Here is a 23,197-nt window from a genome sequence, read left to right as displayed (position 1 = left end):
TCTTTATTATCCCCAGGGGCCGATTCATTTAGCAGCACTTAGTAAAAACACATGACCCCCCCGACAATATATCCAGCAATATGCTATTAGAGATGACTGAGACGGCTGATAGCAGCTGGCAACGAGGACCATATAGACCTGTTTGTTTTAAACTTGCGGAGTCTATATCTGTGCTCTTAAATAAGGCATGCTGGGAGTCCCTCAGATTGCTCCTTACATGTGACTCATGTCTGATACAGGTGAAAGTTCAGTTCAGTTCATACCAATGATTCTGCTAATTCGTTTGGTACCGATGTTACAGAGCCTGTTCTCACTCTTTAGGTTTAGATGACCAAAACATCAGAACTTATTGAAACCATCATGTCTTTAGTCTCACCCTCTCTCATGTTGCAAAACCCCAATATAACACACACACACACAAAATCATTTTTTCCTTAACCCCTAACCCTCTTCTGGGCTCCACAAGAATAGTTAAACACACACACACACACACACACACACACACACACACACACACACACACACACACACACACACACACACACACACACACACAGTTAAAAATAGTGTCTTCTCCTTTCTCCATCTCCATTCATCACCAGGTATAGCTGTAGTTCTACTGTTTACCAGAGATACTTAACACTGGTCTCAGCCATCTGCAGTAGTTCTGCTGTTTACCAGAGATACTTAACACTGTGCTCAGCCATCTGCTGTAGTTATACTGTTTACCAGAGATACTTAAGATTGGTCATCAAGCTTGGACCTTTTAATGGAGCCTGAGTCCTTTCTGGCAAAGCCATTATATTTCAGTACAGCTTAGTTGTCTTCTAACAGTGACTAAGCGTTATCTGTGTTGCAGTGAGACTGTGGTAATGACTGTTGAAGAGTGACTATGCTGTCTCTGTGTTGCAGTGAGACTGTGGCAGTGATTGTTTACTACTGACTGTGCTGTCTCTGTGTTGCAGTGAGACTGTGGCAGTGATTGTTTACTACTGACTGTGCTGTCTCTGTTGCAGTGAGACTGTGGTAGTGATTGTTTACTACTGACTATGGCTGTCTCTGTGTTGCAGTGAGACTGTGGCAGTGATTGTTTACTACTGACTGTGCTGTCTCTGTGTTGCAGTGAGACTGTGGCAGTGATTGTTTACTACTGACTGTGCTGTCTCTGTTGCAGTGAGACTGTGGTAGTGATTGTTTACTACTGACTATCTCTGTGTTGCTGTGAGACTGTGGCAGTGATTGTTTACTACTGACTGTGCTGTCTCTGTGTTGCAGTGAGACTATGGTAGTGATTGTTTACTACTGACTGTGCTGTCTCTGTGTTGCAGTGAGACTGTGGCAGTGATTGTTTACTACTGACTGTGCTGTCTCTGTGTTGCAGTGAGACTGTGGCAGTGATTGTTTACTACTGACTGTGCTGTCTCTGTGTTGCAGTGAGACTGTGGCAGTGATTGTTTACTACTGACTGTGCTGTCTCTGTGTTGCTGTGAGACTGTGGTAGTGATTGTTTACTACTGACTGTGCTGTCTCTGTGTTGCTGTGAGACTGTGGCAGTGATTGTTTACTACTGACTGTGCTGTCTCTGTGTTGCTGTGACAGGCTGCCCGGAGGGTAAAAAAATGGAATTCATTACCAGCCTTTTAGACGCCCTCACCACAGACATGGTCCAGGCCATTAACTCACCAACCCCCTCTGGTGGTGGGAGGTAAGTCGTAACGATATGTTTTCCCCTCAAGCTTAAACAGTCAACTATGATGTTGAAATCTCTATCATTAGGTTTGGATGGAGAATTAGATCTGGAGCCCTGAGTGTGTACCTGAGCAGGTTCTGAGTGTGTACCTGAGCAGGTTCTGAGTGTGGACCTGAGCAGGTTCTGAGTGTGTACCTGAGCAGGTTCTGAGTGTGTACCTGAGCAGGTTCTGAGTGTCTGTACCTGTGTATGAGTACTGGGTGCCCCTGTGGAGGTTTGAGTCGAACCCTCTTCCGTTTCCTTCTACCTGTGTCTGAACCCTGTTGTCCTGTGCAGGTTGATGGAGCCGGACCCCAGCCACACTCTAGAGGAGAGGGTCGTCCACTGGTACTTTACCCAGCTGGACAACAACAGCAGCCATGACATCAACAAGAAGGAGCTGAAGCCCTTCAAGAGATATGTCAAGAAGAAAGCCAAACCCAAGAAATGTGCCAGGAAGTTCACTGACTACTGTGACCTGAACAAGGACAAAGCCATCTCACTTCTGGAGCTGAAGGGTTGTCTTGGGGTCAGCAAGGAGGGTGAGTATTTTGGTACAGAGCGTTCTTCTCTGGCATATTGGATAGTTGTTCAATAGTTCATCGTACATCGTTCATTATGGAGCCGTCTTTCATTTCTATCCTCAGAAGAACTCAGCAGGAACTTAATGTCTCTGAACTATGTTGCTAACTGTCCAGAAATTTTGCAGTGCACCAGTAATTGGTTATTAGCCAGTAATTAGCTAGCTAGCAGCTAGGCGAGGACAGACTGCACCTCCAGTCCAGACCCTGTCCCCGTCTAGCCGTACAGCACAATGGACAACCAGACAGGATGTGTGGATCAGCATCTCAGATCATTGGGATCTGTTGTGTTAAAAGCAGTGAAAATGACCTGGTTATAATGTATTATAAGTCTTGTATAGAACATGTATAACCCCTTTGTAATCTCTTATTACCATGTCATAATGATGCTGACTGAATATCAGCCATTTTGTGACATAGACATCCCAGTCTGACCTCTAATGTGTCTCCTCTCCTCTCCTCTCCTCTCCTCTCCTCTCCTCTCCTCTCCTCTCCTCTCCTCTCCTCTCCTCTCCTCTCCTCTCCTCTCCTCTCCTCTCCTCTCTCTCTCCTCTCCTCTCCTCTCCTCTCCTCTCCCCTCTCCTCTCCTCTCCTCTCCTCTCCTCTCCTCTCCTCTCCTCTCCTCTCCTCTCCTCTCCTCTCCTCTCCTCTCCTCTCCCCTCCCCTCCCCTCTCCTCTCCTCTCCTCTCCTCTCCTCTCCTCTCCTCTCCTCTCCTCTCCTCTCCTCTCTCTCCCTCCCCTCTTCCCTTTCCTTCTACAGGTAGTTCTGTGAGCAGCATCAACCAAGGGACAAGGCAAGGGATTAATTTGTTCAGTAAGACCCACTAATATGCTTTCACTAACCTTAGCACCACCTTAAACCGCTGTGGACCGCTTCAATATAATCCATTAACCATCCTTGTATGTAAACCAAATGTATACCCTGTTGCAGTACTTAACACAAGTGTCGTTTGCATCGAGTTACACCTTGTGTGGCTGCACATTTCTTTGCTACTCAGCAATGCAGGATGGGTATTTTGCCTTAGCTAATTATTGGGTTGGGTATAACTTAAGCTTTAGACTGGCTTCTGATATTGGCCTGCAGGCTTCTTATTCAGATGCACACAGCTTTATGTTCTAGATACACTTGGAGGTCTTTGCTTTTCCAGAATCAGGGATTTCTGGGAAGTCGGGAAACTTTGTTTGTTGTTGTTGCGTTATTTGAGCTTTTTTTAAAAAATGTATTTGTGGGAATTTTATAAGAGGGAAAAAATGTTGGGCTCTATGCCCAGAAATGCCCTTGTTCGGAACAAACTCTTAAAAAAAAAAAAAGAGTTTAAAATGAAAGAAACTGACAATAATGGATATGAACTGGAAAATGATTTTATGTAAAGGATATATCTTCCAAAAGTTATTTTTAAAGAGTATTTCTCTCAAAACTTTGATTCCTAAAAGATATTTCTGGACATTTGGTGAACAGTCAGATTGGTCTAAAATCCTAAATGAATCAGGAATGTGCAGGGTCACCTATACAGTAAGGACCCCTTATTCATGTCCTCATTACATCTAGTGCAATAAGACCCCTCATGGTCTGGAATGTTCTCTACTGTTGATAGATTTAAACAAACGATATTGGAATCACCATGGTCACAACCATAAACTGTCAGCTCCATCTCCCTGATAGATTAAGATGTTAATTTTGGTTAAAGGTTAAAATATGTTTATTTTAATTAGGTTTTAGAGTTATACATCAACTGAGGAGAAACGAAATGTCCACTGTTTATACCACTTGAAGGAAGACTAAATGTCTACTGTTTATACCACTTGAAGAAAGACTAAATGTCTACTGTTTATACCACTTGAAGGAAGACTAAATGTCTACTGTGTATACCACTTGAAGGAAGACTAAATGTCCACTGTTTATACCACTTGAAGGAAGACTAAATGTCTACTGTTTATACCACTTGAAGGAAGACTAAATGTCTACTGTTTATACCACTTGAAGGAAGACTAAATGTCTACTGTGTATACCACTTGAAGGAAGACTAAATGTCCACTGTTTATACCACTTGAAGGAAGACTAAATGTCTACTGTTTATACCACTTGAAGGAAGACTAAATGTCTACTGTGTATACCACTTGAAGGAAGACTAAATGTCTACTGTTTATACCACTTGAAGGAAGACTAAATGTCTACTGTTTATACCACTTGAAGGAAGACTAAATGTCTACTGTTTATACCACTTGAAGGAAGACTAAATGTCTACTGTTTATACCACTTGAAGGAAGACTAAATGTCTACTGTTTATACCACTTGAAGGAAGACTAAATGTCTACTGTGTATACCACTTGAAGGAAGACTAAATGTCCACTGTTTATACCACTTGAAGGAAGACTAAATGTCTACTGTTTATACCACTTGAAGGAAGACTAAATGTCTACTGTTTATACCACTTGAAGGAAGACTAAATGTCCACTGTTTATACCACTTGAAGGAAGACTAAATGTCTACTGTTTATACCACTTGAAGGAAGACTAAATGTCTACTGTTTATACCACTTGAAGGAAGAAGAAAAATGCCATTTTTGTCAACTCTGCAAAACATAAACTCCGCCAGAGTGCTGAAAGATCTGATAGAATGGTTATGATAGATCTTATTGGGGATTTTCAAGTGAATAATTTTCTACATTTTATAAATATTTTTTATTGAACTTTCATTTGTGTAGGCAAAATTATGTCTGTTTTAATTATTTGTTGTCAACTCCATCACTGATGGCTAACCCCTTATGATCATTTTTTGGGGTCAATATAAAAATATATATATATATATATTATATATAAATATATATATATATTCACTGCCCTGCAACATATGCTTAAACTGTTGTCATAGGCAGGGATTATCTAAGGCAGGGATGGGCCATTTTGATGGGGGTGGGGGCCACTAGAAATCTAGGAATCTAGGAATCTGAGCTCATCATGAGGGGCCACAGTTGCCATGGGGTGGAAAGAAAATTTGCAATATAGAACTAATTTCATCCAATTCTACATATTTTTGCCATAGGGTGGAGAGAATGTTATTTTTTTATATTTTTTTAATATGATATCTGTGTAAGACTGACTAACAAAATCAATGGGGGGGGGGGGCAGCTGGTAATTTGACCCGGATTACTAAGGTTAGATAGCAGGCCGCTAGACTAATTTACCAATCTAAATCATTTTAGCTAACGTGGGCTAATTGAGTGACTGTCAGTGACTGACATAGCAAGAGAAAAAATAAACTGCAGATGCACAACGACCTTTATAAAATACAGCTTGTGTATTCTACTATTCTAACTAAGTTGAAACCCTGACTGAGTTTAATGTTTATAAATGTTGTTTTAGGTTCTGAAGTGAGAAGAAAATGCTAAAAATCTAACCATTATACAATGTCCAAAACATTAAAAACGCCTTCTTAATATGGAGTAGTGTTTATTTGTAGAATATTAAATTATTTTCTTCCCTCATCAATTTAAACACTTCACCCCATAATGACAAAGGAAAAATCTGTTTTTTTAATACATTTTCAGACTCTTTACTCAGTACTTTGTTGAAGCACCTTTGGCAGCGATTACAGCCTCAGGTCTTCTTGGGAATGACGCTACAAGCTTGGCACACCTGTATTTGGGGAGTTCCTCCCATTCTTCTCTGCAGATCCTCTCAAGCTCTGTCAGGTTGGATGGGGAGCGTCGCTGCACAGCTATTTTCAGGTCTCCCCAGAGATGTCCGATCAGGTTCAAGTCCGGGCTCTGGCTGGGCCACTCAAGTACATTCAGAGACTTGTGCCGAAGCCACTCCTCTTCTTGGCTGTGTGCTTAAGATCATTGTCCTGTTGGAAGGTGAACCTTCGCCCCCAGTCTGACGTCCTGAGCACTCTGGAGCAGGTTTTCATCAAAAATCTCTCTGTAATTTTCTCTGTTCATCTTTCCATCGATCCTGACAAGTCTGCCAGTCCATGCTGCTAAAAAATCATCCCCCCAGCATGATGCTGCCACCACCATGCTTCACCATAGCAATGGTGCCAGGTTTCCTCCAGACGTAACCCTTGGCATTCAGGCCAATTCAGAATCTTGTTTCTCATGGTCTGAGAGTCTTTAGGTGCCTTTTGGCAAACTCCAAGCGGGCTGTTTGTGCCTTTTACTGAGGAGTGGCTTCCGTCTGGCCTCTCTACCATAAAGGCCTGATTGGTGGAGTGCTGTAGAGATGGTTATCCTTCTGGAAGTTTCTCCCACAGAGGAACTCTGGAGTTCTGTCAGAGTGACCATCGGGTTCTTTATCACCTCCCTAACAAAGGACCTTCTCCCCCAATTGCTCAGTTTGCACAGGCGACCAGCTCTAGGAAGAGTCCTGGTGGTTCCAAACTGTAAACTGTGTGACCTTTAAAGGTGTGCACCTTCCCAAATCATGTCCAATCAAATGAATTTACCACAGGTGGATTCCAATCAAACATCTCAAGGATGATCAATGGAAACAGGATGCACTTGAGCTAAATTTAGAGTCTCACAGCAATGGGTCTGAAGGTATTAAGGTATTTCTGTTTAGATTTTTTATACATTTGCAAACATTTCTAAAAACCTGTTTTCACTTTGTCATTATGAGGTATTGCGTGTATGGGCTTCGATTAGCATGTCCACACACGACAGTGGTTATTGTAGGCAGGCAAACATACCAAAATGATCAGGTATCAAGATACAATATTGTAGTCAGGCAACAATATGAGATGTGAATGGGCAGCATTCATTCTGAAGTCAGAATATATTTTCTCTCACTTCAGCTCAAATTTTTAACCTTTATTTAACCTAGGCAAGCCCGTTAAGAACAAATTCTTATTTTCAATGACGGCCTAGGAACAGTGGATTAACTACCTTGTTCAGGGTCAGAATGACCGATTTTACATTGTCAGCTCGGGGATTCGATCCAGAAACCTTTCGTTCTAACCACAAGGCTACCTGCTGCCCCAAATAATGTCTGACAATGTTTTTCTAGAAACGTTGTCGTTTTTTTTTTTGACGTGGTTGAAATGTTGAAATGTTGAAATGCAAATTCCAAATATGTAAATGATGTATGGATCTAAAAAAGTGCCTGCTTTAATTTGGACTATTGAGAAACACCCCGTCAGAGCACGGTAGTCTGCGTATTGAGAAACACCCCGTCAGAGCACGGTAGTCAGCGTATTGAGAAACACCCCGTCAGAGCACGGTAGTCAGCGTATTGAGGAACACCCCGTCAGAGCACGGTAGTCTGCGTATTGAGAAACACCCCGTCAGAGCACGGTAGTCTGCGTATTGAGAAACACCCCGTCAGAGCACGGTAGTCTGCGTATTGAGAAACACCCCGTCAGAGCACGGTAGTCTGCGTATTGAGAAACACCCCGTCAGAGCACGGTAGTCTGCGTATTGAGAAACACCCCGTCAGAGCACGGTAGTCTGCGTATTGAGAAACACCCCGTCAGAGCACGGTAGTCTGCGTATTGAGAAACACCCCGTCAGAGCACGGTAGTCTGCGTATTGAGAAACACCCCGTCAGAGCACGGTAGTCTGCGTATTGAGAAACACCCCGTCAGAGCACGGTAGTCTGCGTATTGAGAAACACCCCGTCAGAGCACGGTAGTCAGCGTATTGAGAAACACCCCGTCAGAGCACGGTAGTCAGCGTATTGAGAAACACCCCGTCAGAGCACGGTAGTCTGCGTATTGAGAAACACCCCGTCAGAGCACGGTAGTCAGCGTATTGAGAAACACCCCGTCAGAGCACGGTAGTCTGCGTATTGAGAAACACCCCGTCAGAGCACGGTAGTCTGCGTATTGAGAAACACCCCAGAGCACGGTAGTCTGCGTATTGAGAAACACCCCGTCAGAGCACGGTAGTCTGCGTATTGAGAAACACCCCGTCAGAGCACGGTAGTCAGCGTATTGAGAAACACCCCGTCAGAGCACGGTAGTCTGCGTATTGAGAAACACCCCGTCAGAGCACGGTAGTCTGCGTATTGAGAAACACCCCGTCAGAGCACGGTAGTCTGCGTATTGAGAAACACCCCGTCAGAGCACGGTAGTCAGCGTATTGAGAAACACCCCGTCAGAGCACGGTAGTCAGCGTATTGAGAAACACCCCGTCAGAGCACGGTAGTCTGCGTATTGAGAAACACCCCGTCAGAGCACGGTAGTCAGCGTATTGAGAAACACCCCGTCAGAGCACGGTAGTCTGCGTATTGAGAAACACCCCGTCAGAGCACGGTAGTCTGCGTATTGAGAAACACCCCGTCAGAGCACGGTAGTCTGCGTATTGAGAAACACCCCGTCAGAGCACGGTAGTCTGCGTATTGAGAAACACCCCGTCAGAGCACGGTAGTCAGCGTATTGAGAAACACCCCGTCAGAGCACGGTAGTCTGCGTATTGAGAAACACCCCGTCAGAGCACGGTAGTCAGCGTATTGAGGAACACCCCGTCAGAGCACGGTAGTCTGCGTATTGAGAAACACCCCGTCAGAGCACGGTAGTCTGCGTATTGAGAAACACCCCGTCAGAGCACGGTAGTCAGCGTATTGAGAAACACCCCGTCAGAGCACGGTAGTCAGCGTATTGAGAAACACCCCGTCAGAGCACGGTAGTCAGCGTATTGAGAAACACCCCGTCAGAGCACGGTAGTCAGCGTATTGAGAAACACCCCGTCAGAGCACGGTAGTCAGCGTATTGAGAAACACCCCGTCAGAGCACGGTAGTCTGCGTATTGAGAAACACCCCGTCAGAGCACGGTAGTCAGCGTATTGAGAAACACCCCGTCAGAGCACGGTAGTCTGCGTATTGAGAAACACCCCTGTCGACTGAAGTAGAGAGGAAATAAGAGTTCAATAAAGATTCAGCTGATGTTTTTTAGAGACTGTTGGAACATTCCAGTTGGCCCGGGGCAGTAAGCAAAGGTTTCTTCCACTGAGAAAAACGGAGAAAATACAAATAAAAACGACTTCCAATCCCTCATTGTACCCTGGCACTACTGCAGACGCTGTGTGTGTGTGTGTGTGTGTGTGTGTGTGTGTGTGTGTGTGTCTGTGTGTGTGTGTGTGTGTGTGTGTGTCTGTGTGTGTGTCTGTGTGTGTGTGTGTGTGTGTGTGTGTGTGTGTGTGTGTGTCTGTGTGTGTGTCTGTGTGTGTGTGTGTGTGTCTGTGTGTGTGTCTGTGTGTGTGTGTGTGTGTCTGTGTGTGTGTCTGTGTGTGTGTGTGTGTGTGTGTGTGTGTGTGTGTGTGTGTGTGTGTGTGTGTGTGTGTGTGTGTGTGTGTGTGTGTGTGTGTGTGTGTGTGTGTGTGTGTCTGTGTGTGTGTGTGTGTGTGTGTGTGTGTGTGTGTGTCTGTGTGTGTGTCTGTGTGTGTGTCTGTGTGTGTGTGTGTGTGTGTGTGTGTGTGTCTGTGTGTGTGTCTGTGTCTGTGTGTGTGTGTGTGTGTGTGTGTGTGTGTGTGTGTCTGTGTGTGTGTGTGTGTGTGTGTGTGTGTGTGTGTGTGTGTGTGTGTGTGTGTGTGTGTGTGTGTGTGTGTGTGTGTGTGTGTGTGTGTGTCTGTGTGTGTGTGTGTGTGTGTGTGTGTCTGTGTGTGTGTGTGTGTGTGTGTGTGTGTGTGTGTGTGTGTGTGTGTGTGTGTGTGTGTGTGTGTGTGTGTGTGTGTGTGTGTGTGTGTGTGTGTGTGTGTGTGTGTGTGTGTGTGTGTGTGTGTGTGTCTGTGTGTGTCTGTGTGTGTGTGTGTGTGTCTGTGTGTGTGTGTGTGTGTGTGTGTGTGTGTGTGTGTCTGTGTGTGTGTCTGTGTGTGTGTGTGTGTGTGTGTGTGTGTGTGTGTGTGTGTGTGTGTGTGTGTGTGTGTGTCTGTGTGTGTGTGTGTGTGTGTGTGTGTGTGTGTGTGTGTCTGTGCGTGTGTGTCTGTGTGTGTGTGTGTGTGTGTGTGTGTGTGTGTCTGTGTGTGTGTGTGTGTGTGTGTGTGTCTGTGTGTGTGTGTGTGTGTGTGTGTGTGTGTGTGTGTGTGTGTGTGTCTGTGTGTGTCTGTGTGTGTGTGTGTGTGTGTGTGTGTGTGTGTGTGTGTGTGTGTGTGTGTGTGTGTGTGTGTGTGTGTGTGTGTGTGTGTGTGTGTGTGTGTGTGTGTGTGTGTGTGTGTGTGTGTGTGTGTGTGTGTGTGTGTGTGTGTGTGTGTGTGTGTGTGTGTGTGTGTGTGTGTGTGTGTGTGTGTGTGTGTGTGTGTCTGTGTGTGTGTGTGTGTGTGTGTGTGTGTGTGTGTGTGTGTGTGTGTGTGTCTGTGTGTGTGTGTGTGTGTGTGTGTCTGTGTGTGTGTGTGTGTGTGTGTGTGTGTGTGTGTGTGTGTGTGTGTGTGTGTGTGTGTGTGTGTGTGTGTCTGTGTGTCTGTGTGTGTGTGTGTGTGTGTGTGTGTGTGTCTGTCTGTGTGTCTGTGTGTGAGTGTGTGTGTGTGTGTGTGTGTGTGTGTGTGTGTGTGTGTGTGTGTCTGTGTGTGTGTGTGTGTGTGTCTGTGTGTGTGTCTGTGTGTGTGTGTGTGTGTGTGTGTGTGTGTGTGTGTGTGTGTGTGTGTGTGTGTGTGTGTGTGTGTGTGTGTGTGTGTGTGTGTGTCTGTGTGTGTGTCTGTGTGTGTGTGTGTCTGTGTGTGTGTGTGTGTGTGTGTGTGTGTGTGTGTGTGTGTGTCTGTGCGTGCGTGCGTGCGTGTCTGCCTGTGTGCCTGTGTGTCTGTGTGCCTGTGTGTCTGTGTGTCTGTGTGCCTGTGTGTCTGTGTGTCTGTGTGTCTGTCTGTGTGTCTGTGTGTGTGTGTGTGTGTGTGTGCGTGCGTGCGTGCGTGTCTGTGTGCGTGTCTGTGTGCGTGTCTGTGTGTGTGCGTGTGCTAGATTGAATCCCTGAGCTGACAAGGTACACATCTGTCGTTCTGCCCCTGAACAGGCAATTAACCAACTGTTCCTAGACCAGTTAACCCACTGTTCCTAGACCAGTTAACCCACTGTTCCTAGACCAGTTAACCCACTGTTCCTAGACCAGTTAACCCACTGTTCCTAGACCAGTTAACCCACTGTTCCTAGACCAGTTAACCCACTGTTCCAAGACCAGTTAACCCACTGTTCCTAGACCAGTTAACCCACTGTTCCTAGACCAGTTAACCCACTGTTCGTAGACCAGTTAACCCACTGTTCCTAGACCAGTTAACCTACTGTTCCTAGACCAGTTAACCCACTGTTCCTAGACCAGTTAACCCACTGTTCCTAGACCAGTTAACCCACTGTTCCTAGACCAGTTAACCCACTGTTCCTAGACCAGTTAACCCACTGTTCCTAGACCAGTTAACCCACTGTTCCTAGACCAGTTAACCCACTGTTCCAAGACCAGTTAACCCACTATTCCTAGACCAGTTAACCCACTGTTCCTAGACAAGTTAACCCACTGTTCCTAGACCAGTTAACCCACTACTGAGGTAGTGTTTCTATACCTGTTCAGATGTAGTACAGTCTAATTCACTTTAACCTTACCTAACACACAGGTAGGTGCGTAAGAGAATACAACAAAATGGCACACGGCTATTCACCACACCTTAATGACAGACACACTGTAGGTCGGAATGATATGGAACATCCACTTTATTGTCAGTCAGTCAGTCATCCAACCAGTCAGTCAGTCAGTCAGTCATCCAACCAGTCAGTCACTCATTCAGCCAACCAGTCAGTAACTCATTCAGCCAACCAGTCAGTCACTCATTCATCCAACCAGTCAGTCAGTCATTCATCCAACCAGTCAGTCAGTCATTCAGCCAACCAGTCAGTCATTCATCCAACCACTCATTCATCCAACCAGTTAGTCAGTCATTCAGCTAACCAGTCAGTCAGTCATTCATCAAACCAGTCAGTCATTCATCCAACCACTCATTCATCCAACCAGTTAGTCAGTCATTCAGCCAACCAGTCAGTCAGTCATTCATCCAACCACTCATTCAGCTAACCAGTCAGTCAGTCATTCATCAAACCAGTCAGTCATTCATCCAACCAGTCAGTCACTCATTCAGCCAACCAGTCAGTCACTCATTCAGCCAACCAGTCAGTCACTCATTCAGCCAACCAGTCAGTCACTCATTCAGCCAACCAGTCAGTCACTCATTCAGCCAACCACTCATTCAGCTAACCACTCATTCAGCCAACCACTCAGTCAGCCCAGCAGTCAGTAACTCATTCAGCCAACCAGTCAGTCACTCATTCAGCCAACCACTCATTCAGCCAACCAGTCAGTCACTCATTCAGCCAACCACTCAGTCAGCCAACCAGTCAGTCACTCATTCAGCCAACAACTTAGCCAGCCAACCAGTCAGTCACTCATTCAGCCAACCAGTCAGTCACTCAATCAGCCAACCACTCATTCAGCCAACCACTCAGCCAGTCAACCAGTCAGTCACTCATTCAGCCAACCACTCAGTCAGCCAACCAGTCAGTCACTCATTCAGCCAACCACTCTTTCAGCCAACCACTCAGTCACTCATTCAGCCAACCACTCAGTCAGCCAACAACTCAGCCAGCCAACCAGTCAGTCACTCATTCAGCCAACCAGTCAGTCACTCAATCAGCCAACCACTCATTCAGCCAACCACTCAGCCAGTCATTCAGCCAACCACTCAGTCAGCCAACCAGTCAGTCAAACATTAAGTCAACCACTCAGTCAGCCAACCAGTCAGTCACTCATTCAGCCAACCACTCAGTCAGCCAACCAGTCAGTCAAACATTAAGTCAACCACTCAGTCAGCCAACCAGTCAGTCACTCATTCAGCCAACCACTCAGTCAGCCAACCAGTCAGTCACTCATTCAGTCAACCAGTCAGTCACTCATTTAGCCAACCAGTCAGCCAATCATTCAGCCAATCAGTCAGCCAACCAGTCAGCCAGTCATTCAGTCAGTGGATGAACGGATGAATGTTACTGTACACGTCCTCTATGAACCCAACCAATCAAAGGTTATTGTTACCAGAGAAATATTTGGGAAATGAAGAGACCCTCTCTTGGAGAGATCCAGCATCTGGTGACAGTATGTGTCCCAGCATCCTCTTCCTCATTCTTCCTCATTCCTTCTCACCCCCCATTCTCTTCCTCACCCCTCCTCATTCCTCCTCATCCCTCCTCATTCCTCCTCATACCTCCTCATTCTCTTCCTCACCCCTCCTCATTCTCTTCCTCACCCCTCCTCATTCCTCCTCACCCCACCTCATTCTCTTCCTCACACCTCCTCATTCCTCCTCACCCCTTCTCATTCTCTTCCTCACCCCTCCTCATTCCTCCTCACCCCTCCTCATTCCTCCTCACCCCTCCCCATTCCTCCTCGCCCCTCCTCATTCCTCCTCACCCCTCATTCCTCCTCACCCCTCCTCATTCCTCCTCATCCCTCCTCATTCCTCCTCACCCCTCCTCATTCCTCCTCATCCCTCCTCATTCCTCCTCATACCTCCTCATTCCTCCTCGCCCCTTCTCATTCTCTTCCTCACCCCTCCTCATTCCTCCTCATCCCTCCTCATTCCTCCTCACCCCTCCTCATTCCTCCTCGCCCCTCCTCATTCCCCTCGCCCCTTCTCATTCCTCCTCGCCCCTTCTCATTCTCTTCCTCACCCCTCCTCATTCTTTTCCTCACCCCTCCTCATTCCTCCTCACCCCTTCTCATTCCTCCTCACCCCTCCTCAATCCTCCTCACCCCTCCTCATTCCTCCTCATTCCTCCTCACCCCTCCTCATCCCTCCTCATTCCTTCTCACCCCTCCTCATCCCTCCTCATTCCTCCTCACCCCTCCTCATTCCTCCTCACCCCTCCTCATTCCTCCTCACCCCTCCTCATCCCTCCTCATTCCTCCTCACCCCTCCTCATTCCTCCTCACCCCTCCTCATTCCTCCTCACCCCTCCTCAATCCTCCTCATTCCTCCTCACCCCTCCTCATCCCTCCTCATTCCTCCTCACCCCTCCTCATTCCTCCTCACCCCTCCTCATTCCTCCTCACCCCTCCTCTCACTCCCATCACTCAATAGAATCCTTTAGTGGAATTTTGGAGATACCAGAACATCTCCTCCAAAAAGCACATCGTACACTACTGGGAGGTCAGCAGCTAGCTGTCCTGTTACTGGGAGGTCGCCAGCTAGCTGTCCTGTTACTGGGAGGTCACCAGCTAGCTGTCCTGTTACTTGGAGGTCACCAGCTAGTTGTACTGTTACTTGGAGGTCACCAGCTAGCTGTCCTGTTACTTGGAGGTCACCAGCTAGCTGTACTGTTACTGGGAGGTCACCAGCTAGTTGTACTGTTGCTAGGAGGTCACCAGCTAGCTGCCCTGTTACTGGGAGGTCACCAGCTAGCTCTACTGTTACTGGGAGGTCACCAGCTAGTTGTACTACCCTGTCCTGATACTGGGAGGTCAAACACATGATACCATCTGCAGGAACACAATCCCTGATCATGTGCTACTGAGAGGTTACAGAACAGAAAGGATATCTGTATTTTGTTCACTCTGTCTTTCTTTCTGTCTCAGTCTCCTCTCTCCTCCCTCCCTCTCCCTATCTTTCTCCCTCCCACCCTTCCCATTTCTCCCTCCCTCCATCCCTTTCTCTCTCTCTCTCTCCCTCCCTCCCTCTCCCCACTCTCTCTCTCTCTCCCTCCCTCCCTCTCCCTTTCTCTCTCACTCCCACCCTCCCTCCATCCCTTTCCCTCTCTCTCTCTCTCTCCCTCCCTTTCTCCCTTTCTCTCTCCTTCCCTACCTCTCTTGCTTTCTCTCTCACACCCTCGCTATTCCTCCCTTTCTGTCTCCCTCCCCTCTGTCTGTGTTGTTTTGTCTGGTGGGATTCCCTCCATTATTAGTCCCGTCGGTCAGTGCTGTTGATTCTGGCCAGCTACGCCAACTCTCCTCTCTGTTCAGCCTGTAGACCAGTGGGCCTAGCGGAGTCTAGTGGAGCCCTGAGGAACCAAACAGAGTGCTGCAGAGAGCTGAGGTAATGTGTTTACTCTGGCCCAGCCCGGCCTGGAGAACAGTGGCTCCTCGCACTGGAGCAGAGCAGAGCGGAGCGGGCATAACGTCAAGCTTTAGCGGCCCGAGGTCAGACCTGCCAGGATCAACATTAGGGGTGTTATGAGGAGGGCTGGGTGGGGGGGGGGGGGTCACTACTCTCTCACCTACATGTTTTGTGGCCTGAAGCTAAATGCAGTTTAAGAGACAGTTTTATTGGATACCACTCAGGACTCAATCTGGGCTGTTGATTTGTCTTTTGAGGTTTTTTTAGAGAGACTGAGAGAGACAGGGGGAGAAAGAGGGAGAAAGAGGGAGAAAGAGAGAGACAGAGAGAGACAGAGAGAGAAAGAGGGAGAAAGAGAGACAGGTGGAGAAAGAGAGAGAAAGAGGGAGAAAGAGTTAGAGAGACAGGTGGAGAAAGAGAGAGACAGAGAGAGAGGTGGAGTAAGAGAGAGACAGAGAGAGACAGAGAGAGAGGTGGAGTAAGAGAGAGACAGAGAGAGACAGAGAGAGAGGTGGAGTAAGAGAGAGACAGAGAGAGAGAGACAGGTGGAGAAAGAGAGAGACAGAGAGAGAGGTGGAGTAAGAGAGAGACAGAGAGAGAGAGACAGGTGGAGAAAGAGAGAGACAGAGAGAGAGGTGGAGTAAGAGAGAGACAGAGAGAGAGAGACAGGTGGAGAAAGAGGGAGAAAGAGGGAGAAAGAGTTAGAGAGACAGGTGGAGAAAGAGAGAGACAGGTGGAGAAAGAGAGAGACAGAGAGAGAGGTGGAGTAAGAGAGAGACAGAGAGAGAGAGACAGGTGGAGAAAAAGAGAGAAAGAGGTAGAAAGAGGGAGAAAGAGAGAGACAGAGAGAGAGAGACAGCAAGAGAGACAGAGAGAGACACAGCGAGAGACACAGAGAGAGAGACAGCAAGAGAGACAGGGGGGAGAGAGAAAGAGAGGGTGTGATAGAGAGAGCCAGAGAGGCATGAGTCTCAGAGGCTGTATGGCGGTGTAGATACCATTTCTTTGTGGATGTTGATGTGTGCTTGGGCTTATTGTCTTGCTGAAAGATCCACCTTTGGACAAATTTCAGCCTCCTAGCAGAGGCAACCAGTTTTTTTGGTTAAAATGTCGTGGTACTGGGTAATGTTCATGATGCCATTGACCTTATAAAGGGACATTTTCCAAAATGATGCCGTTGACCTTAATAAAGGAATACTTCGGGATTCGGTGATCTTTTCTCCAAAGATGGGTGGTTGGTCATTTATAGTCTTATAAAAGTATACATAGTAATCTGTGTTTTATACATTTGTACATATTACTGATAATCGTAAGAAATTAGATTTTTAAGTTTCAAGTTTTAAAGTTTTAATGTCACATGCACAAGTACAGTGAAATGCCTTTCTTGCAAAGTCAAAACAACAACAATGTAATAAATAATAACAAAACAAACACACAAGAAATAAGAAATATGAAATACACAATAAAGTAAGAAGGTAAGCATAATATATACAGGACATGTGTAAAAAGTAAGTTCAATACCATATTAACAATTTGCAGGTATACTGGAGTGATGGAGGTAGATATGTATAGGGGGAAGGGGACAGGGATACTGGAGTGATGGAGGTAGATATGTATAAGGGGAAGGAGACAGGGATAGTGGAGTGATGGAGGTAGATATGTATAGGGGGAAGGGGACAGGGAGGGAGATATGTATAGTCAGTGTATAGAGTCCTGTCAGGGTCAGTGTATAGGGTCCTGTCAGTGTGTAGAGTCCTGTCAGTGTGTAGAGTCCTGTCAGTGTGTAGAGTCCGGTCAGTGTGTAGAGTCCTGCCAGTGTGTAGAGTCCTGTCAGTTTGTAGAGTCATGTCAGTGTGTAGAGTCCTGTCAGTGTCAGTGTGTAGAGTCCTGTCAGTGTGTAGAGTCCTGTCAGTGTGTAGAGTCCTGTCAGTGTGTAGAGTCCTGTCAGTGTGTAGAGTCCGGTCAGTGTGTAGAGTCCTGTCAGTGTATAGAGTCCTGTCAGTGTCAGTGTCTAGAATCCTGCCAGTGTGTAGAGTCCTGTCAGTTTGTAGAGTCATGTCAGTGTGTAGAGTCCTGTCAGTGTCAGTGTGTAGAGTCCTGTCAGTGTCAGTGTGTAGAGTCCTGTCAGTGTGTAGAGTCCTGTCAGTGTGTAGAGTCCTGTCAGTGTGTAGAGTCCTGTCAGTGTGTAGAGTCCGGTCAGTGTATAGAGTCCTGTCAGTGTCAGTGTGTAGAGTCCTGTCAGTGTCAGTGTGTAGAGTCCTGTCAGTGTGTAGAGTCCTGTCAGTGTGTAGAGTCCTGTCAGTGTGTAGAGTCCTGTCAGTGTGTAGAGTCATGTCAGTGTGTAGAGTCCGGTCAGTGTGTAGAGTCCTGTCAGTGTATAGAGTCCTCTCAGTGTGTAGAGTCCTGTCAGTGTCAGTGTCTAGAATCCTGTCAGTGTGTAGAGTCCTGTCAGTTTGTAGAGTCATGTCAGTGTGTAGAGTCCTGTCAGTGTCAGTGTGTAGGGTCCTGTCAGGGTCAGTGTGTAGAGTCCTGTCAGTGTCAGTGTGTAGAGTCCTGTCAGTGTCAGTGTGTAGAGTCCTGTCAGTGTGTAGAGTCCTGTCAGTGTGTAGAGTCCTGTCAGTGTGTAGAGTTCGGTCAGTGTATAGAGTCCTGTCAGTGTCAGTGTGTAGAGTCCTGTCAGTGTCAGTGTGTAGGGTCCTGTCAGTGTATAGAGTCCTGTCAGTGTCAGTGTCTAGAATCCTGTCAGTGTGTAGAGTCCTGTCAGTGTGTAGAGTCCTGTCAGTTTGTAGAGTCATGTCAGTTTGTAGAGGCCTATCAGTGTGTAGAGTCATGTTAGAGTGTAGAGTCCTGTGAGTGTGTAGAGTCCTGTCAGTGTGTAGAGTCCTGTCAGTGTGTAGAATCCTGTTATCAGTGTGTTGTGTCCTGTCAGTGTGGCAGTGTGTAGAGTCCTGTCAGTGTGTAGAGTCCTGTCAGTGTGTAGAGTCCTGTCAGTGTCAGTGTGTAGAGTCATGTCAGTGTGTAGAGGCCTGTCAGTATGTAGAGTCCTGTCAGTGTGTAGAGTCCTGTCAGTGTGTAGAGTCCTGTCAGTGTGTAGAGAGTCCTGTCAGTTTGTAGAGTCATGTCAGTGTGTAGAGTCCTATCAGTGTGTAGAGTCATGTTAGTGTGTAGAGTCCTGTGAGTGTGTAGAGTCCTGTCAGTGTGTAGAGTCCTGTCAGTGTGTAGAGTCCTGTCAGTGTGTAGAATCCTGTTATCAGTGTGTTGTGTCCTGTCAGTGTGGCAGTGTGTAGAGTCCTGTCAGTGTGTAGAGTCCTGTCAGTGTGTAGAGTCCTGTCAGTGTCAGTGTGTAGAGTCATGTCAGTGTGTAGAGTCCTGTCAGTATGTAGAGTCCTGTCAGTGTGTAGAGTCCTGTCAGTGTGTAGAGAGTCCTGTTAGTGTGTAGAGTCCTGTGAGTGTGTAGAGTCCTGTCATTGTGTAGAGTCCTGTTATCAGTGTGTTGTGTCCTGTCAGTGTGGCAGTGTGTAGAGTCCTGTCAGTGTGTAGAGTCCTGTCAGTGTGTAGGGCATCATGACAGTAAAATAACACTAGCGAGGCTATATACAGAGGGTATCGAAAACGTGTCTGTTATCCATCAATAGCTAGTGCATCATGACAGCAAAATAACAGCATTACCTGATCTAGTGTCCGTGTCAGGTGACCTGAAAGTCAAATGCCGACCCTTCTACCTCCCAAGAGAGATTTCATCTGTTATCATGACTGTTGTATACATTCCATCTCAGGACAAGAAAAACAACAAGCTGGCACTTAACGAACTGTACGAGGCTGTAAACAAGAAGGACAACTTGCACCCAGAGGCTGCTTTTCTTGTTGCCAGTGATTTGAATTCAACGTCACTGAGATACGTAATGCCGAACTTCCATCAACACATCTCCTTCACCACTAGGGGCGCTACAGACCACTGTTACCCTACCCTCAAGTAGTAATCAAACAGACAATATTGGAAAAGGTGGAATCTTATTACACAGGCTCCGACACCCGACGCAGTTGGCAGGGGCTACAGTCCATTACGGATTACAAAGGAGCATTCAACCGTGATCTACCACATAAATACTTCTCTACCAGACGAACTCAATGTATTTTATGCACACTTCGACAGTAACAAGACCGTGCCGTGTATGAGGGTCCCCACCAAACCAGAATAAGGTGTTTAATCAGGTCAACACTTGCAAGACTGCAGGGCCGGAGGGTATTCCAGGGCGTGTTCCCAGAGCCGAACAGCTGGCAGGCATATTCATGGCCATTTTCAACTTCTCAATGTCCCAGTCTGTAATCCCCACTTGTCTTAAACTGACCATGCATTTGGTGTCCAGCATTTGGTGTCCAGATCATTTATGTTCCCAAGAACTCTTATGCTTCATGCCACAATTACTATTTTCCTGTAGCACTCACACCTGTAATCATGAAGGGCTTTGAAAGGCTGGTTAAGAAACACATCAACTCCGTCATCCCAGACACAGTAGACCCACTCCAATTTGCATACCGCCTCAACAGATCCATAGACGACTCAATCTTAATTGAACTCCACACTACCCTCACCCACCTAGATAAGAGGAATACCTTAAGTCAATGCTGTTCATTGACTACAGCTTAGTGTTCAACAACAATTTTTCTCTTCAAGCTCTTCACCAAGCTTAGGACCCTGGGTATGAACAGCTCCCTCTGCGACTGGATCCTGGACTTCCTGACGGGCTGGCGCCCAGATGGTGAGAGTAGGCAAAATCACCTCCACCACGCTGACCCTCAACACGGTGGCCCCTCAGTGGTGTGTTCTTAGTCTCCTACTTTACCCACAACTGCGTGGCCACGCACGACTCCATCACCATCATCAAGTTTACTGACAATACGCCGGTGGTAGGCCTCTCGGCACAAATCATCACTAAGGTCATTGAGGCTATAGACTGCCTCAATGGTTTGGATCTATGCTAAGCACCCATGAAGCAAAAAATGTCAACTGCTACCGTGCCAAGTTTTTGACTGTGTTGGTTCAACCCTGGAAAAAGAGAGGAGATGCAGAGTTCATTAGTTGAAGAAGCAGCTTCCTATGGAGAACAAGTCAATTGGTTTTTGCATTTGGAGGTACAACAACAAGGGCCAGTGATGCTGCAGAGGATGAGGAAGTACCTCGAAGACAAAGACAAGTCTTGGGACTCCTTGTTTTCTGGAGTACAGCACTACACTGCCCTTCAGTGCCTCAGTTGAGTGCCTTTTCAACTATGGTGGAAACCTGTTGACCCCACAGCAAGTGTTCTGCAATTCTGCACATTTTGTCATGGGGTGTAGAGAAAATGTTGTCGTTTTAAAGCATGTTTTCTGCAATTCTACACATTTTGTCATGGGGTGTAGAGAAAATGTTGTCATTTTAAAGCATGTTTTCTGCAATTCTATACATTTTGTCATGGGGTGTAGAGAAAATGTTGTCGTTTTAAAGCTAGTTTTCTGCAATTCTATACGTTTTGTCACGGGGTGTAGAGAAAATGTTGTCGTTTTAAAGCTAGTTTTCTGCAATTCTATACGTTTTGTCACGGGGTGTAGAGAAAATGTTGTCGTTTTAAAGCTAGTTTTCTGCAATTCTATACGTTTTGTCACGGGGTGTAGAGAAAATGTTGTCGTTTTAAAGCAAGTTTTCTGCAATTCTATACATTTTGTCACGGGGTGTAGAGAAAATGTTGTCGTTTTAAAGCAAGTTTTCTGCAATTCTATACATTTTGTCACGGGGTGTAGAGAAAATGTTGTCATTTTAAAGCTAGTTTTCTGCAATTCTATACGTTTTGTCACGGGGTGTAGAGAAAATGTTGTCGTTTTAAAGCAAGTTTTCTGCAATTCTATACATTTTGTCACGGGGTGTAGAGAAAATGTTGTCGTTTTAAAGCAAGTTTTCTGCAATTCTATACATTTTGTCACGGGGTGTAGAGAAAATGTTGTCGTTTTAAAGCAAGTTTTCTGCAATTCTATACATTTTGTCACGGGGTGTAGAGAAAATGTTGTCGTTTTAAAGCAAGTTTTCTGCAATTCTATACATTTTGTCATGGGGCGGAGTGAAGATTTAGCAATTTTATAACTAATTTCATGCAATTCTACAAATTTTTCCTGATGGAGAGAAATGTTTTCAGTTTTTAATATGATATCTGAATGAGACTGACTAACAAAATCAATGGGGGCCTCACATCCGGTAATTCACTGATGATAACAAGTTTAGATAGCCGGCCGCTAAACTAATTTAGCAATCTAAAAATTGTTAGCTGACATGGGCTAATTGGCAGACTATCAGTGACTGAAATAACAAGAGAAAAACTGATATTTAGAAAAGGGCACCTTGTGTTTCCTTCTAACTTGCAACATTAACATTAAGAACCCCTACTAACCCCCCAAAAAAAAAAAAAAGAGTATTCCTTCTTTCTTTTTCTTTTTTACTGTCTTTTTTGGCCATTTACGAATGTGTCATTCAATGTGTTTCTTTGGGGTTCCACTTGTCCTGTGGCCCTTGTTAAAGGGAAATTCAAATTCATATTCATCACTCCCAGCACAACCCCAACATCAACATATGGCGCGTTTTTCAATGTTTTATTGTAAAAAAAAAAAAAGAAATAGGAAGATTAATGTTTCCAATGACATCATCAGTGGGCATCATGAGATTTTAACAAATTATGAGGAGGCATTGCCTTCTAATTGTTTTCTAATTGGTTGATGATGTCATTGGAAATGCTTACCTTCCTCTATCTTTTATTTTAATTTTATTATTTTCAAAACATGTTGATGTAGGCGTGGAGATGATGGATATGAGGTGAAGAGGGCCAGTCCATCTCAGTCTCCGGACTTGAACCCAATTGAAAACCTGTGGTTTGAATTGAAGAGGGCCAGTCCATCTCAGTCTCCGGACTTGAATCCAATTGAAAACCTTTTGAATTGAAGAGGGCCAGTCCATCTCAGTCTCCGGACTTGAACCCAATTGAAAACCTGTGGTTTGAATTGAAGAGGGCCAGTCCATCTCAGTCTCCGGACTTGAATCCAATTGAAAACCTTTTGAATTGAAGAGGGCCAGTCCATCTCAGTCTCCGGACTTGAACCCAATTGAAAACCTGTAGTTTGAATTGAAGAGGGCCAGTCCATCTCAGTCTCCGGACTTGAACCCAAATGAAAACCTGTGGTTTGAATTGAAGAGGGCCAGTCCATCTCAGTCTCCGGACTTGAATCCAATTGAAAACCTTTTGAATTGAAGAGGGCCAGTCCATCTCAGTCTCCGGACTTGAACCCAATTGAAAACCTGTAGTTTGAATTGAAGAGGGCCAGTCCATCTCAGTCTCCGGACTTGAACCCAATTGAAAACCTGTAGTTTGAATTGAAGAGGGCCAGTCCATCTCAGTCTCCGGACTTGAACCCAATTGAAAACCTGTGGTTTGAATTGAAGAGGGCCAGTCCATCTCAGTCTCCGGACTTGAACCCAATTGAAAACCTGTGGTTTGAATTGAAGAGGGCCAGTCCATCTCAGTCTCCGGACTTGAACCCAATTGAAAACCTGTGGTTTGAATTGAAGAGGGCCAGTCCATCTCAGTCTCCGGACTTGAACCCAATTGAAAACCTGTGGTTTGAATTGAAGAGGGCCAGTCCATCTCAGTCTCTGGACTTGAACCCAATTGAAAACCTTTTGAATTGAAGAGGGCCAGTCCATCTCAGTCTCCGGACTTGAACCCAATTGAAAACCTTTAGAATTGAAGAGGGCCAGTCCATCTCAGTCTCCGGACTTGAACCCAATTGAAAACCTTTAGAATTGAAGAGGGCCAGTCCATCTCAGGATATCAAGGATCTGGAAAGATGCTGTAAAGAG

General features: G+C 45.9%; 1 protein-coding gene across 13 annotated transcripts in view; it reads left to right on the top strand.

Annotated features, from left to right (window-relative positions):
* Positions 1-23,197, top strand: part of smoc1 (SPARC related modular calcium binding 1) — a 180,082-nt gene that overhangs the window by 142,504 nt on the left and 14,381 nt on the right. For 8 of the 13 annotated variants that reach the window (XM_042330355.1, XM_042330354.1, XM_042330352.1 and 5 more), the window contains 3 exons: positions 1,600-1,705; positions 2,027-2,271; positions 3,071-3,104. In XM_042330355.1, the coding sequence (XP_042186289.1) occupies positions 1,600-1,705; positions 2,027-2,271; positions 3,071-3,104 (385 nt within the window). Of the gene's footprint in view, positions 1-1,599; positions 1,706-2,026; positions 2,272-3,070; positions 3,125-23,197 lie in introns of all 13 variants that reach the window. The other 5 variants (XM_042330346.1, XM_042330344.1, XM_042330349.1 and 2 more) reach the window with 3 other exon arrangements.

The sequence above is a fragment of the Oncorhynchus tshawytscha genome, linkage group LG11 (genome assembly GCF_018296145.1).
Source record: "Oncorhynchus tshawytscha isolate Ot180627B linkage group LG11, Otsh_v2.0, whole genome shotgun sequence".
NCBI classification, from domain to species: Eukaryota; Metazoa; Chordata; class Actinopteri; order Salmoniformes; family Salmonidae; genus Oncorhynchus; species Oncorhynchus tshawytscha.
This window is presented reverse-complemented; position numbering and strand designations above follow the sequence as displayed.